Here is a 17,382-nt window from a genome sequence, read left to right as displayed (position 1 = left end):
GCGAGCTGGTCAGAAATAGCCTTTTCCGTTTGTTATTTAATTGGGTTTTCGGCTGATTGTTGGGGTCTCTTAGCAACCGCTGCTTCCATAGAATACTGTAAAGGGAAAAAGGGTGAGGGAGAGCGGGAGAGAGAGGCAAGCCGGAAAGGAAAAAATGAGTTCATCTGGAGCCGTCTGCTCGGTGTCAGAAACCGATCTGTGATACGGCCCTAAGCTGATTCAGACGCTTATTTTCCACACGTCCTGGATTTCCGGGAGCGCGGTTACCCATTAAACCTCGCTGAAGGGCTCCGGAAGAGCCCGGATCAAAGGGAAGAGGAGACGCACAACGCATTTACACCGGGCACGACGCAGGGGAAAAATACAGCACAGTTCAAGTACTGCTAAAAGGACACGGTGATCTGTATTTGCTTTCAGGTACTCATAATTATGTTGAGCAACTAATACCGTGTAGCCTATTTCAGTCCTGTGAAAGCACGGACACGTCAATGTGATTGGGCATTTCCCAGGACAACGTACATGCTAGATGTTATTGATGTTTGATATTTTTAATATGTGGCCTGGACAAGTGACACTGCGTTCAGTAATATTTCTGACTCTCTTGCCGATGAATATACATGTCGTTTACAGTCAGTGCATTGTAATGGAATAATATTATTCCTGTCATTGTCCTCATTTTGAGAAAATGGACATTCATCCTCCATTTGCCATTGGTGGAGAGGACCGTTCCTTTCAGCCCCAGAGTACCAGATCTTTCAGATCTAGGTGAGAAGGAGGCATTGTGGGAAGGGGGGAGTCTGTCTCTCCATTCATCCTGCACTCGGGCCTGATGAAGTGAAGCCTTCCCACCATGAGCTGAGAATGCCCCCCCCCCCCCCCCCCCCCCCAAACCTGTCCCACCAGGGTCCTCCCAAGGGCAGCACTATAGTACACGTTCAGAACTAAAGGTTTTAGGCTATTTACAGGGCCTGTTCCTGAACTATTATACACTCAGAAATGTGATGGTGCAGGTACAATTCTTCAAGTGTACCCTGAATGTGCATTAGTATGTTTTCCAAGCAAAAGGTACAAATTTTGTACCTTTTGCTTGGAAAACATACTCATTTTTGCCCAAAAAGAATACTAATGCACATTCCGGGTACATTTGAAGAACACAAATGTACCTGCACCGTCACATTTCTGAGTGTATAATAGTTCAGGGACAGGCCCTGTAACTCTGCGGCTCCTGTTCCCCTTGGCTGGCTCAGTTGCAACAGGCAGGATCAATCGAATCCCGAAACAATTGCGTAGCCCCAGGTCTGAAAGGCACCTCCGCCGATCCCGGGGCCCCTTCTCTCAGGCCTTGTCCCCCACGGGGCCCTGGTCTGCGGCCGCTGACCGCGCACGGATCCTCCAGCGTAACGGGAAAGGGCAGGAGAGAGATAACGGCCGCTTCGACATCGTCTCCGTCGGTTTCCCCACGACAAGCGTGTCGCCGTCCGACAACACAGCGCCGATAAAAAACAGCTGTCCGGACTCCCCCTCCGGATTTCCGGGCCCGGTCGAGGCTTCCCGAAAACACCGCACCGTCCATCCTGCTGTTACCTTTCAGAAAATTAAGAAAAAAGTGAGACACAAGAATCATTTTTATTTGAGCGAATTTCATTTTCTGTGTGTTATTATGGCTCACAGTATGAAGAGTTGGCTGTTTGGTGAAATTTTCTGCAGAGCCGTAGATCTGAGGAGTTGATCTGAGGAGTTGATCTGAGACGAACCCTTCTCCGTCTGGCCCATGGAGCCCGGCCTCCTCAGACCGCGGGTTTTTACGCACATGAAAGATTCACCGCGCCGCGGTTTGAAGGCTCTTGTTGTATTTATGCTGGCTGTATCGGTTATGGCAGGGCAGTAACTTCGGTTTTGGCCTCCTCCATTCCGCTCTGTCACGAGTGTGTATTTCTACCAGACGAAGCACTCGGGGGGGTCAGAGAAGACGGCTCTCAGACTTTATTTCTCTGTTCTGTACGTGTCCGTCTCAGAGTGCTTTATGGCCTAAATGCAGTCCAGCCTTCGCCTGAAACGCACCACTGAGGTGACTGAGCAACCTGCCTCACTGCGGGGAAAGGCAGGGCTTCAGAAATTACATTTTCCCCGTTGTTTTTGAATTCTGTTTGGGATCGTGGCCCACCTTTTCCTAAGCTTCTTTCCCAGTGGACTTTGGGAATGCTTGGCAACTTTGTTGTCCTGAAATTGTCTTTGCGGCAGAATAAATTAAAACCTGTATTACAGTCAAGTCAGGCTACGTAACAGCAGCAATAATAATGACACAATATCTGAGTGAAAATGTGAATTGTACCTTAACATATCTGTTCTATTGACCTTTGGTATGTACTTATTGTCTGTCGCTTTGGATAAAAGCATCTGCTAAATAAATGAATGAAAATAGAGATACGTCTCTGTAAATACACTGATGCGGTACCCCCCGGTAGTCAGGTGACAGGGTCAGGTTATAGCCATACCGCCATCCCAGCCATACCGCCATCCCCAGCCATACCGCAATCCCCAGCCATCCCCAGCCATACCACAATCCCCAGCCATCCCCAGCCATGCCCAGCCATCCCCAGCCGTACCCAGCCATACCCTCAAACAGCCGCTGATAGGCGAGGGGCCTTCCCGCTCAGCGACTCTGACTGACATCTCCACATCTCGCCGGGGCTTTTAAAGGTTGGCGTGTCGGGTCCCCTGGGCCCCACATGGTCTGCGAAGGTGTCTGAGGCCAGGTTCGAGGAGGGGGGGTGACTGTGTGGGGGGGGGGGGGGGGGCGACTGTGTGGGGCAGGGGGGTGACTGTGTGGGGGGGGTGGGGGAGTGTGTGGGGCGGGGGGGGTGACTGTGTGGGGGAGCAGTGGGATTCCTCCCTGTCTGCTCCTTGCCTCAGAAGACGCTCCTGAGAAACATTTATCAGCTGGGTGATGTATTAGCCCTGAGCCCCTTAATAGACACCATTTATCTCCATACTCCATATGGTCTGTTAACTGGGGCTGGGAGCTCCATACACACCTACGCCCTGTTAACTGGGGCTGGGGGCTCCATACACACCTACGCCCTGTTAACTGGGGCTGGGAGCTCCATACACACCTACGGCCTGTTAACTGGGGCTGGGAGCTCCATACACACCTACGCCCTGTTAACTGGGGCTGGGGGCTCCATACACACCTACGCCCTGTTAACTGGGGCTGGGAGCTCCATACACACCTACGGCCTGTTAACTGGGGCTGGGAGCTCCATACACACCTACGCCCTGTTAACTGGGGCTGGGAGCTCCATACACACCTACGCCCTGTTAACTGGGGCTGGGAGCTCCATACACACCTACGCCCTGTTAACTGGGGCTGGGAGCTCCATACACACCTACGCCCTGTTAACTGGGGCTGGGGATGTATTCAGATGTGCACAGACACTTTGATGTACAGGGAGGCCAAGCCCTGCGCCAATAACACCGATGGACGAAATTGCAGTTAACCTGTTGTCACTGGTTTGTTGTCTTCCTCTTTGTTTCTTTTTTTGCTGGCTTTTTGGTGAGTGTGGTGCGAGTTGTCGTCCTTGTCTGTAATTCCTTTTCGTAGACCGGGAGATGACGTAATTGCAACCGGGAGATCGTAACCAGTCCTAAAAACACGGTGTAAATCAAGGACGGTGTTGAACGTTGTTGGTTGGCACTCAGGAGGAGATGGGTCTGGAGGACTACTAAGACCATTGCAGTTGTCAGTCAAATTTATCACCTATACCTCAAAGTCGTTTTTATCGTTTCACTTTTTGAGAATCAATGGCACTCTTTCTGGGAAAGTGGATGAAAGGTGTCCAGAAATGGGAGATATAAATTTGTAATGGACTTTATTTATTCTTTCTTTGTCCACTTTTTTCCTCTATTTTTTTGTTCTCACTCTCCTTCCTTCCCTGACCACTTCCACTGCTCATGCCATCGACTGGAATAGCCAGTGCTTTCCTGTCAAATCACTCAGGTCCTGTTGGTGATTACCCAGAATGCCGTCTGGCCCCTTTTTAATGCAGGATGATTTAATTAATGTCCCTCTCACTCTTAACGAACTAGTAACTACTCCTCCCTGTATATATTCACACTCACCTGCACACACATACAAACCCAGGTCAAAAGACATAGTTTATAATGATGAAAGGACTGTCAGTATTAATGAATTAATGAACATACTGCAGATGATGCAGTGTGGCAATATTTAGTTCACACCCCCCTCTTAGTGTATGGCAGGCAGAGCCGTATCGAGCTGCCACCTCTATTGTGGCATCCTGACGTTTGTAAATGTTTGTCTCTCTCAGATGATCCAGAAGGAGGCGGAGGTGAAGAACAGGGTGTGTGCTGTTGCGATGACCGACTCTGTCCATAACGTCTGGCACCAGGAGGCCGGGAGGTCCATCCAGGAGTGGATGCAGGAGGTGGGTCTGTCTGTCTGTCCGTCCCTCCGCCTGTCTGTCTGTCTTGTCTGCCTGCCTGCCTGCCTGTCTGTCTGTCTGTCTGTCTCTATCTATTTTGCATGGCTGGATCGAGATGTGTGTGTGTGTGTGTGTGTGTGTGAGTTTGTGTACTATTATGGAAATTAAATGAAAATATATTGGAATGAAATACTATCAAGATATTGAAACACTCCCCCAAAATATGGGAAATTTACAAACTGTTGCCACTTTATGCAGCGCACATATTGTATTTACAATATATCGCACCAAAAATGAATTTCTGTAAAACATCAAGATAGAAAGTGAGTGTCTCGCTCGGTTGAGTTGTGACCATGTTCAGTGTGATCCCCGCTGCAGAAGGAGCGCCACAGGCCCTGAGCACAGCTGTGTTAAGGAGTGTGACACACACATGCCATCACATCTTCCTTTTGTTGTGTTATCCTCTGCGTTTTGCATTTTCTCCCCGCTCCCATGAATAACTGAGCTGGATCTCTGCTGGGTCTCTGCTGGGTCTCTGCTGGGTCTCGCTGGGTCTGTGCTGGGTCAGTGCTGGGTCAGTGCTGGGTCTGAGCTGGGTCTGTGCTGGGTCAGTGCTGGGTCTGTGCTGGGTCAGTGCTGGGTCAGTGCTGGGTCAGTGCTGGGTCTGTGCTGGGTCTGTGCTGGGTCTGTGCTGGGTCAGTGCTGGGTCTGTGCTGGGTCTGTGCTGGGTCAGTGCTGGGTCAGTGCTGGGTCAGTGCTGGGTCTGTGCTGGGTCTGTGCTGGGTCTGTGCTGGCCGGCGTGGTGGCGGTTCTGGCCGTCGGCTTCACACGGCTGCTGACCTTTACGCGGTGACCCTGAATCTGCCCAGCCCCCCCCAGCTGTCCGCTGCACCTGAGATCGCTCAGTATGCACATAAATTGGACAGAGGAGCGGATTCTCTTCCCCGGCAAAAACCAGAGCCAAAGATGCAAATGTCACCCGCCGAATAGCTATCATCTCACCTGCACACTGTCACACCACCCCTCGTCTCTCTCCATCTCTCTCTCATCTCTCTCTCCCTTTCTCTTTCTCGCTCTCTTTCTCTCTCCCTCTCTCTCTCTCTTCATCTCCCTCAAATTCAAATTCAAAGGGGCTTTATTGGCATGACGTATACATACATATTTCCACAGCATGATAAAAAAATAAGACGACCATAGAGTAAACGTATAAACAGAATACAAACTGTCCGTGTGCAACGATACACGTGTGACACTGAACAATAATTCAGAAAAGAACATGAGATGAAGAGGGGAACTCACAGGAAGTTGTAAAAGGTTGGCATTTATATAGCGCCTTTATCCAAAGCGCTGTACAATTGATGCTTCTCATTCACCCATTCATACACACACTCACACACCGACGGCGATTGGCTGCCATGCAAGGCCCCGACCAGCTCGTCAGGAGCATTTGGGGGTTAGGTGTCTTGCTCAGGGACACTTCGACACAGCCCGGGCGGGGGATCGAACCGGCAACCCTCCGACTGCCAGTTGACTGCTCTTACTGCCTGAGCCATGTCGCCCCAGTTGTAGAGTGGACTGGGCTAGATGGGGATATATAGATTGACTCAGTCTCTCTCCTTTGGCGCTCTCATTCTCTATCTCCATCCCTCTCTTCGTTTCCTAATCTGTCCATCGCTGGGTCTCTATGGGCTCTGATGACGCAGGACGTTTGGATTCAAGGTTGTGCCGGCCTTCCTCCTCCTCCTCCTCCTCTCCTCCTCCTCCTCCTCCTCCTCTTCGGGGGATCTGTGTGCGTCTGGTTCATGGGGAGTTGGGAGAGGGGGGTGGGGCTGGGGTGTAATTGGAATGTTAAGTGATTTCTATTTGTGATGATTACCCAGAACAATAAATCCCTAATAACCTCTCAGTCTCTGCACCACCAGTGAGGAGAGCAGACACAACTTTCTCTGCCTTAACCCTTCACTCGCCAAAGAGGACTCGCAGGCCTGCATTGACGAGCTGTCTCCCTTTGTCTCCCTCTCTCCCTCTCTCTCTCTCACACACACACACACACGCCCGCTCACGTGGCCCAGTTATGAATTCATTGTGGGTACAGATGGTTAACATCAAGCCAGCGATTGGGTGTGTGGGGCACTGTGATTATTAGAATGGGATTTCTCATGGTAATTAAAGTGAGGGAATAGGTGCTAATTGTTCGGCGGTTGGCTGTAACACGTGAAAGTCACCGCTCCCTCGTCCTTTGTCATCATATGGCGGTATTTAATCGCGGGTGTCTCTCGATTTCCCCATCCTCTATGTTTAATGCCTGACTGAGCCCCCCCCCCCCCCCCCCCCCCCCCTCCTGATGACAGTATCCGTTCCCGTCGCCTCGGTAACCCCCGCGGTCGCAGCCTGCTCTGATTGGACGCGGCGCGGTTTTGGCGGTGCGGGTGTACTTTGTGCGTTATTCAGGGTCAGCGGTCGATGGTTGGCGGGTGGGGCAGCCTCTGTCAGACTCCCCCCTTCCCCCCCCCTCCCAGGGCTGTGGGGTTATTGGGTTGGGGCGGACGAGGGGCGGTTGGTTTAAAGATGGCCGCACGCGTGACAGGTGATACGGAGATGAAGGGTCAGACACCGGCGAGGGTGATGTCATTATGGCCCCCCCCCCCACCCTCCTGCGCTTAGGACAGCCCTGGGGACGAGGGGGGGAGGAGGAGAGAGAAGGAACGAGGGAGAGTGCGGAAAGAGAGAGGGAGAAAGTGACTGGCGCTTCCTCTGACGGCGTGTTGGGTGCAGAAGAGATCATGTGAAGCTCGGAGCCTGTTACAGCCATGGTGTCTCTTGTCAGAGGAGTGTATTGCATGACAAGGTACACAGATGAATAAATAATGCTCCACAGAGATTAGAGGGGTGAAGACATTCCTTCTGAAGGGAGTAGGTGTGTGTGTGTGTCTGTCTGTGTGTGTGTGTGTATGTGTGTGTGCATTGGGTCTATGTGTGTGTTTTTGTGTACTGTGCATGCGTGTGTGTGTGTGTGTGTGTGTGTCTGTCTGTCTGTGTGTGTGTGTGTGTGTGTGTGTGTGTGTATGTGTGTCTGTGCGTGTGTGTGCGCGCATGAATGTAAGTGTAGTGTGTGTGCATTGGGTCTATGTGTGTGTTTTTGTGTACTGTGCATGCGTGTGTGTGTGTGTGTATCTGTACCAGTAAAGGGCAGGCGTACAGCTTCAGTAGAGAAGAGAAGGTGAGTTTCCTCCTGTGTTGACCCTGAGTCAGGAGCTAACGGGATACTGTAGAGCAGGCCGTCCTTATCCGACCTGACCCAGCTGACCCCAGGCCCGCCTTTACAGAAGAGCCCAGAGCCAATGAGAGATTCACAAGAGACAGACAACCAATCACAATCATGAAATGCTCCAAACCATCACTGCTCAAAGTATTATTTCAGTGAGAATAGTTTCCTAAAGGTTTACTGCGATAAAAAAGTAAAAATCACGTGGCATGTATTTATTAAAGCGAATTTGCTGTTCATGGTTCCAAATGTACAAATGGTTGAAAATGGAAGCAGTGGGTGTTTTGGTACAAGCCATGAGCCACTTTTTAATGTAAGTTTAGCTATTTGCACTCTGCAAAAACCAAAACCTAGGCAATGAGCCAATGGGATAAGAACACTTTACTTATCAGACAAACTGTACCTTAAAAAAGCGAATATTATCTGCAAGCTATCATTAAAAAAATGTGATTTTAGGTCTCATTACCACTCTAAAATGCTTGTTTGGAGTGAACACACGGATTAAGTTTTGAGCCGTGTTTACACCGGTGCCCAGAGCACCCCCTGTTGGCGGGAGGTTTTAACAGTGACCGCGGGCGGCCTGGTTGTGCTGATGATTGAGCGTGTTTAGTAGCGGGGCACAGGCAGGGGTGCGTTAGGAGTGTTAGCCTCGGCCTGTCTGTCGTTTGTGTTCTGACGGTGATTATGGCGGCTGTTAGCGTCCCACCTGCCCGAGCCTCACCCACCAGCCCCGCCAGGACTCTCCTCCACCGCCATATGCTGCTGATTAATAGCGCTACCCGCAGGAGTGGAGGAGCCATTCAATCGCGTGGGTTTGACGTGACGGAGAGAGAGGGGGGGCAGGCGGGGAGTTCCTCCTCTTTTAACTGTCACCTGCCATAGTTGTGACCCCCTCTAATATATTATCCAGATTTCCATAATTTGTCTAATTGATATGTTTAGTTCTTACGTTTACCTGTATAGCTATGTTTCATTACAACCTTTACTTTACCTGCTAGTGTATTAGATTCACACATATACTTGCACACTCCTCAGAGCTAACCGCCAAATTTTATGAACAGCAAAGATAGGCGCTGAGTGGTTATGTGTACCTGCAAAATAGAGAGAGAGAGAGAGAGAGACAGGGCGTGTGCCTGTGTGTGTGTGTGTGTGTGTGTGTGTGCGTGTGCGCGAGTGTGTGTGTGAGCGAGTGTGAAAGAGAGATGTAACTTCCTAATGACACAAACTCCAGTGTGAGTGAGAGTTATGGTTCCAGGGTGACCTGCCTGTGAGTTTCTCCTCCCTGTGTTATTCCGGCTCGGTTCAGCGCTGTCGTTGATCTGTTTCTGCTGCTTTTCTGTGTTTTCTCCCCCCTCGCTCCTCTTGAAGGAGAGAGAGATGTACCGTTCTCTTTCCTGCGCTCCCTTCTTCTAATCCCACACTGCAGCAGGGCCTTTATACCACCGCCGCTCTCCCTGGTCCCAGAACAGTAGGGCTGCCTTGACAAATCTATTCAGAAGCCGTCCCCCCCCCCCCCTGTCTTTATTGGGGGAGGGGGGGGACAGGGCTCCTTTGAAACGGCTCCCCAGCGCTGCTGAACAGCTGACATCTTCTTCCACACAGCGAGTCGCGGAGGCACAATGAGACACTCGATGCAGCAGACTTAGCATCCTCCGCCTCGCCCTCAGGACCGGCCCCGTCGAGCTCGACTAGGGGCGGCGGTCTAAAAATACCACAGCGTGACGGCTGTTTACCTCAGCGCCCCAGAGCCGCCATCCACGCCCACCGCAGAGTGAGCGACGGGGCGACGTTTGTGGGGGGGGGTCGGACGTGGTGACACGGGGGTTTTCGCTTTGTTTTGGGATTTCTCTTTGGCGCGTAGCGTCAACGCGCCGCGGCCCGTCCCGGAAGCCCGGACGAGCGGCCCGCGTTGGCGCGCCTCGCTCAAAGCCCATCCGTTCGCTCGAGTTTTATGTTTGTTTTTGTTTGGTTTTTTTAGTGCGAAAATGGACGAATAGAGATGGACGAATTTGAATTTGCTTCTTTGTTAATGTTTCCCTGTCTTGCTGTGTGCGTGTGTGTGTGTGTTGTGTGTGTGTTTGTGTGAGAGTTGGGGGGCGGGCAGTGTGTGGAGGGGGTAGTTATTTTAGGCCACACACCAGATGGTTTTCCCCCGTGTTGTGGTCGCGTATGCAAATGAGAAGGGAGAATATTCTGGAATAAGTGGTGTTTCTGCCACCTGCATGTGAGCACTAATGTGCACACAGCGAGAGGTCAGAGAGGGGCGACCCTCTCACACATGTCTGGGGCCGTCCGCCCTGCGCAAGTTTGGGAATTTAAGATATTTATATCTTTTTTCATTGAATATTTTTAATTAGACATGCATGTGTGTATGTGGGAGAGAGAGTGCATGTCTGTGTCTCTGAACACAGACACACACACACACACACACACACACAGACACACACACACACACACAGACACACACACACACACACACACACACACACAAAACTTCAGTTTTGTTGGCCACCACCCCTTTCCTCACCTTCCGAAGTAAGATTTTTAAAAATCTGATAAAAAATCATGCAGGCGAGAACATGCTGACCTCGATAAGGTGGGTTGGGGGGTTTGACAGGCAGGCAGAGGTGCATGATGGGAGCAGGGGGATGTCACATGCACACTGGGGCTCAGGTCTGTGACAGCCCCCCTCTGTGAGGGGGTAGCGAGCCTCAACAGAATGGGACTCAACAGGGAATTATGGGAATGCCTATATACTCCAGCAATACCGACAAGCTGTTCCCATTCTGGTAAACAATATTCCCTTTTATTTCCTCTGATGAAATAAGGGAAGGGGCTCCAGGACTCTTTTACTGCACAGCACTCCTGTTTCTCTGTCTCGCGTATGAGCCTGCGTTGGAGTAACGCGCTACCCATGACAAAACCCACTGGATACTGTGGCAATACTTGCACCCAATGCCCAATACTCCATTCATTTAGAAAAGTCCATGTCCAGTCTCTCCCGGTACGTGTTTGGAAAAGACCCCTGGAAAAAGTGTTTTCTTGTGTGTGGTGAGTGGTGGTGAGGCTGAGAGTATGTCCCTGTGTTAGTGAGCAGTGCAAGCTCTCTGATCAGACGCTAGTCACACAGACGGTTACAGATGATGTGTGTGTGGGAGGGGGGATCACCAGGGGTCAGCAGCCTGAGCAGACAGCCCCCTGCTGAGGCCTGCGCACGTCTGTGTGTGTCTGTGTCTGTGTCTGTGTGTGTGTCTGTGTGCGTGTGTATGTGCGTGTGTGTCTGTGTGCGTGTCTGTGTGCGTGTGTGTCTGTGTGCGTGTCTACGTGCGTGTCTGTGTTTGTCTGTGTGCGTGTGTGTCTGTGTGCGTGTCTGTGTCTGTGTGCGTGTCTGTGTGCGTGTCTGTGTCTGTCTGTGTGCGTGTCTGTCTGTGTGCGTGTCTGTGTGTGTCTATGTGCGTGTCTGTGTGAGTGTCTGTGTGCGTGTGCGTGTCTGTGTATGTGTGTGTCTAATGATCTTCCTCTCTCTGCAGCACTGCTGTAACTGGGTGTCCAGCACTCAGCCCCTGGACTCACCTGTAGAGACCATGCTGTCAGACTGCCCCCGCGTGTCAGCAGGTAACCTCTCCCTCTCTTCCTCTCTCTCCCTCCCTCCCCCTCTCCCTCCCTCACCCGCTCCGTCTCTCTCCCCCCCAGTCAAGCAGGTCACATGACCCCCATGCTCCCATCATACACTGCGTCGGTCGCTCACCCTGTAGCTTCAGCGTTGCGTGTCCTCTGTACTGGAGTCCATCCTCAGTGCAGTCCCGCTCTCGGTGGTGAAGGTGGGAATGTGGTCAGAGCGTCCGTCTGCAGATGATATCACCCTGAAAGCTGTAAAGAGCACGGTCTCAGTATTGTCGCTCTGGCTTTTCCCAAACTTGAGAAGCGTAGAGCAGAACGGGGCTGTGCGGGAAAGAGCACTCTTACAGCACACATCGGGAGGCAGAGCCTCTCATTTGCTGCCAATATCTCAAAATATCTCAAATATTGTCTAAAATAAGTCCCAAGGAAATATTTCACATACGTTTTCGTACGTTCACAACACTTTCTGTACGTTCACTTTATCCGGTAGATATTCGGACTGTTCTAAAATAGATACAGTACATATTCTAGTTTTTTTACAGTAGACAGTCAAGCCTGTGTACTGTGCCACAATTATTTGGGCCTTTGTAGGACAAATGTTCAGGTCTTTTTTAAATAAAGATTTAGGTTGATGGGATATATGGAATACATATTCAGCCATTTATAGTATAGTACATGTCAATGCCTATTGGATACATATACAGCCATAGAACAGGCATATATGTCAATATACCATGGATATGTTGAGTCTTAATAAAATAGATACTTGGGTCTTTGCAGCAGACATTCAGGTCTTTATAGATGTGACATATTCATGTGCTTTTAGTATTACAGGACGGCTGGGCCTGGAAAAGTGTTCTGTGAGGGTGTTCTGGCCCAGACTGTCCCAGTAGCTGTGGGTTTTGACTGCATCAGTCAGAGTCATCCCCTCTGACTGACTGGCTCCTGGCGGTAATGAAAGCGCTCGCGTTCGGCGGGTTAGCGGGAGCCAGGCTGCCGTTACAAGAGATAGTTATCCGCCCCAGCGTGAGACGTGCTTCTGTGATTATGCATCGCATTTAATGAACATTTATCAGTTTTAATGAGAGAAATGGTGCGACAAATTGGGCTACTTCATGGATTCCTTGTTTGTTGACTCTCCGTCTTACTCTGTGGGTTTTAAAGGTTGAATTTGCTTCGCACGCTCGAGCCGGGCTGTAGGATTTGTTTGCGCCTGCGACTCGTCTCGAGCGGAGACTGTGATGGGTTATGGGAAGGGGGGGGGAGGGCGAGGAGCGTGTTATACTGTAGGGTTTCGGCGCTCAAGTTGCCGGTTTTGACGCCGCTCTCCTTAAAGATGTCCTCTGTGATTTGCCTGCCAGATGCAACCACACGGTTATTTAGCCGTAATGGCCCCAATTCACCTTCCATTGATGAAGGGTCTGGGGGGAGTTTGGCAATGCATGTCGCTCGTTAGCACGTTAGCATGCAGTTTATTCCCATGTTTCTGCACTATAGCACAGAGGTGGTGACCGAAAGTCATTAGCACGTTAGCATGCAGTTTATATCTATGTTTCTGCACTGCAGCACAGAGATGGTGACCAAAACTCGTTAGCACGTTAGCATGCGGTTAATTTCCGTGCTGCAGCACAGAGAAGGCCACGGATGAGCTAATCCCCACCTCGGGCTACGATATCCGCTTAGCTGACGGGACTTCACAGACGTCAGACAGATGTCCAAAGAGGGGTTTACCCTTCATGTGGTGGTCCTGACTGGGCCTGCTGGGAGCCTGCCAGGGAGCAGGTCGAGGGTCGGAGAGGAAAAACCAGAAGGGGAAAAAATTAAAGGAACAGGGAAAAGACAAAAGGAGCCATATTGTTTCTTGTTGTTTTCATGAGGGGGGGGGGGGTGATTGAGCCTATGCCCTCTCTCTATATCTCGCCCTCGGCCTCAAATTGAAATTCAGAATGCTTTATTGGCAGGAAATACATAGATATTACCGAAACGCCCTTCTCTCTCTCTCGCTCTCTCTCTCTCTCTCTCCCTCTCTCTCTCTCTCTCTCTCTCTCTCTCTCCCTCCCTCCCTCTGTTTCTGTGGGGTATATTATGATGGCGGGCCCTCTTCACTGCGGCTGCAGTAGGGGGTTGGGGGGTGCAGTGGTGGTGGGGTGTAGTGGTGGGGGTGGGGGGGGGTTGGAGATTCGTTCTTAATCATCTGTGAAGCTACACTGGTACCAGCATGGCTGAGTGCCGCGGGGTGTGGGTGGGGGGACTGACGTCTCTGTTTATTGTTTTGAATGTGATAAAAACTTGGACCCGCTCCTCTCTCTCTCTCTTTCTTTCTCTTTCTCTCTCTCTCTCTCTCTCTCTCTCTCAGCCCCCACCTCCTTCAGAAAGGAGTCTGGGTAGAAGGTCACCACCACAGTGCTGGCAGCGGGGTCTGGCAGAATTTTATCAGTTAGCAGCACACTGAACACAGTCTAAATATGCTGATAAACTGGAACAAATCTCCACAAAGCCCCCACACACGCGTGCTGTACAGGAGAAGCCCCATTCCTGCGCTGACCGCAGTCTACGGGACGGGGACAGATAGCTCTGAGAAAGCCCCCTAACCATTCCCCTTCCCCCATCTCGGCCCTGGCCCGCTTTGGAAATCTCACTAAAGACGGCGAAAATTCAGGGTCCCCGAATTTCGTGTCTGACGGCTCTGATTGGTGGAATTCCTGGTTAAACCCCGGTATGGAGTTGGTTAGGAATGGTGCGGAACCAGCAGGGATGAGCGTGTGTTTGTTTATGCGTTTGTGTGTCTGCGTGTTTTTGTGTGTGTGTGTGTGTGTGTGTGTGAGTGTGTGTGTGTGTGTGTGTGTGTGTGTGTATCTATGTGCTAGTGTGGCCGTGTATGTGCACGTATGTGTGTGCGCATGCGTGTTTGTGCTGTCTGTGAAACCATGAACCTGTCTCTGCGGATTTTTCAAAAGGTCACGGTTACGCCGGAATGTTCACGGCCTCAGCGTTCCACATGAAAGCCGGAACACTCCGGAGCAAAGCGTCCACGTTCCTCCAGCCAGCCTTGTGTCTTGGCATCGCCAACCAGATAAATAATTAATGAGGAAAGCAGGCTCAATTATAAATTACAAAAGACGAACATACCAAACATGATTAAGTGATTAAGCCTTAACAAACATAAGTTAAAGTGCACCAAAACTTTAATTACATGTCTCTTTCCATTGCAAGGATGTGAAAATCGTGAAGCAATTAACCTTAACCACATTCACATTGAGTAAAATGTGTTTTGCTTTATTTGAATAAAAAAAGCATCCTTTAAGTTTCTCCAGACTTCTATTTTTCTTCCAATTTTAAAAGCTTAAATATGTTGTCTTTCTTTTAAATGAAAAAGAAAATGGAAGGCAACATGAAAAAAACATTTTTTTATTGTCACTGTTCATTATGTTCTTAATACACGTCACAATTCATCTGACCTTGACTCTGCTATGCTGGAGGTCGACCTGCCCATACAACTGCATGTATTCTTCTGCCAAAAAACAGTTTTTTTAATCTCAGGTCAAATACAAAGCATATAAATAGAAATACAGCGATAACACAGACTCATTATGGTTCATTACTGCACAGTCTACGGTTGCTCAAATCGTGCTGATTGAGAGAGACAAGTCATTTTTTTTGTTTGCCAAAGATGATTAATTTACCCACCAGGGAGAAGAAAAGTAAAGGTTGTCAACAGAAAGAAGAGCAAGGTGGATTTACAGTTAAAGTAGGCATAGTCTTACATCCGGAAAAATTATATCCATACAAGTTTGTTTGAATCACTCTGAATCCAAATTTACTTTTGCATTCTATCATTCCAGCTAGCATGAGCCAGTGAAATGAAAAATCCCAAGGGCCAGTTTTACCAAGTGTAAAGCCCAAACTAGCGAGCTACGAGGTACTTTTCCACAAAATCAGCTCATAAATGTTAATAATAAATAAATCAACTAAAATAATCATCCAGTGAGCAGCAGTTCTGCAGACAGAAATGCCTTGTTAACGAGAGACGTCAGAGCCTGGTCAAAGCTGACAGGAAGGTGACAGTAACACAAATAACCACACATTACAACAGTGGTATGCAGAAGAGCGTCTCTGAACACACGACGCATCAAACCTCTAGGTGGTTAGGCAATAGCAGCAGAAGACTTAATAAGTCCAAAAAAATAAATCTTGAGTCACACCTTTGAGAGGAAATCAGGTCCTGTTCTGTCTGTGGCCTTTTATTGTCCATTAAAAAAAGCGGATCAAATAGGACTCCAGGTTTGTGTCAGACATCTCTTCTCACCTCTCGGGGGTGGGGGGGGGGGGGCACCTCTCCAGCGAACCCGAGCTTCCCGCTCAGACGGACCCTGGTCATGAACTTCCCCCGATCCTTCTGTCAAAAGGCTGAAATAACATCTCTGCCAGCTCGGCCAAAAAAGATAAAATAACTCATTAAAATACCGGGCTTTGGTTTTTAATGGAGTCTATTGTTGCTGTCCCCCACCTGCACATCCCCAGGTTAAGCTAATGTAATGTAGAATCTTAACACGTTGTGCTGTTCAGCTTCCATTATAGCATCTTAGCATGTTGTGCTCTTCAGCTTCCATTATAGCATCTTAGCACGTTGTGCTGTTCAGCTTCCATTATAGCATCTTAGCACGTTGTGCTGTTCAGCTTCCATTATAACATCTTAGCACGTTGTCCTGTTCAGCTTCCATTTGAGCATCTTAGCACGTTGTGCTGAGTGTGTTAGGGGATTATTGTTTTTTTTAATCGCTGGTCAACTACAAAGCTTATCAATTCAGCGATAACACAGATTCATTATGGTTAATTTCTTACTAGTTTATGGTTGCTCAAATCGAGCTGATCGAGAGAGAGAGAGAAACTAGTTATTTTTATGTTTGCCAAAGATTATTAACTTACCAACTAGGGAGAAGAAAAGCGAGAGAATGTCAAGAGAATGACCAGCAAGGCAGTTTAAGTAGGCAAGATCTTACACCAGAAAAAAATGAAATACATACGAGTTTGCGATTATTGTGGCATTATGGCGTCTTAGCACGTTGTGCTGAGTCCGTCAGTGGGAGCAGTTAGCCGCCGCCCGGGTCTCCCGTGTACATATTGACTCTGCCTCGCTGCTCCGCTGCTTGTTTGTTGGTTTAATTTTGCCAGCAAAGCACAGTTTACACTGTCAGTCTCTCCCCACAGGAGAATGAAACTTTTATATCATCTCATGCAACTGTCTGTTCGTTCTCTTCCCCCCTGTCTCTCGCTCTCTCTCTCTCTCGCTCTCCCTCCTCTCACTTCTGGTGGATCAGAAGACACGGCCTTCATTCTCTATTCCTCTTTAAAGACGAGATGGGGCCTAACCATCTTTGATCCGTCTGCCGCAGCAGAAGACTGGCAGGAGTTGACCCACTTGGCTCCTGGCTTTATGTAATGAGACCGACTCTAAAAGAACCATGCGGGAACATTCTGCAGAATAAGGCTTTTTTTTGGACTTCTCTCTCTCTCCTTTTTTTCCCCCTTCTCTTTTCTCTGTCTCTGTTTTTCTCCATGTTTCTGATGGGGTCAAATTCAAGGCGTAGCAAAAAAGAAATGTACAGATAATTTAAAAAAAGAATAAAAGGGCTGATGTTTTTCTGCGTTGCTTGTGTGACCGGGGGCTGCTCTTACGGAGGCGTAACCCCCCAGCAGCATGAAGTTCCCCTCAGAACTTCCCGCTCGTGAGGCGAACATGCCGCAAAAATGATAATTTGCTTTTCTTTGCTTAAACGGCTGGCGTATGGCCGTGTTTAACCAAAGGATACAGTCTCCCACAGTTGTCTTCATAAGTGCTCACTCTGGTCCTGAAGGGGGCGATGCGAACGAAACCTTCTCCGGGCATGTGACCTTTTTCCTTTCCTTTCCTCTCCTTTCCTCTCCATCGTTTCTTTCTTTCTCTCCTGAAGCGAGATGGAGGCCTCTCAGCTGGGGATCGTCAGTATGTGGCTCTGACCCTACTTCTGACAGACATGCCCAATAAACCCTCACAGCGTTTGAGACGGGAGGAGA

General features: G+C 49.4%; 1 protein-coding gene across 1 annotated transcript in view; it reads left to right on the top strand.

The window, feature by feature from the left end:
* The window catches only part of arb2a (ARB2 cotranscriptional regulator A), a 166,794-nt gene that overhangs the window by 110,565 nt on the left and 38,847 nt on the right, over positions 1-17,382 (top strand). The window contains exons 9-10 of the mRNA XM_061261336.1: positions 4,329-4,445; positions 11,238-11,322. Of these exons, the coding sequence (XP_061117320.1) occupies positions 4,329-4,445; positions 11,238-11,322 (202 nt within the window). The remainder of the gene's footprint in view (positions 1-4,328; positions 4,446-11,237; positions 11,323-17,382) is intronic.

The sequence above is a fragment of the Conger conger genome, chromosome 11, assembly GCF_963514075.1.
Source record: "Conger conger chromosome 11, fConCon1.1, whole genome shotgun sequence".
In the NCBI taxonomy this organism is placed as follows: domain Eukaryota; kingdom Metazoa; phylum Chordata; class Actinopteri; order Anguilliformes; family Congridae; genus Conger; species Conger conger.
The sequence above is the reverse complement of the archived record's forward strand: the minus strand, read 5'-3'. Positions and strand labels throughout refer to the sequence as shown.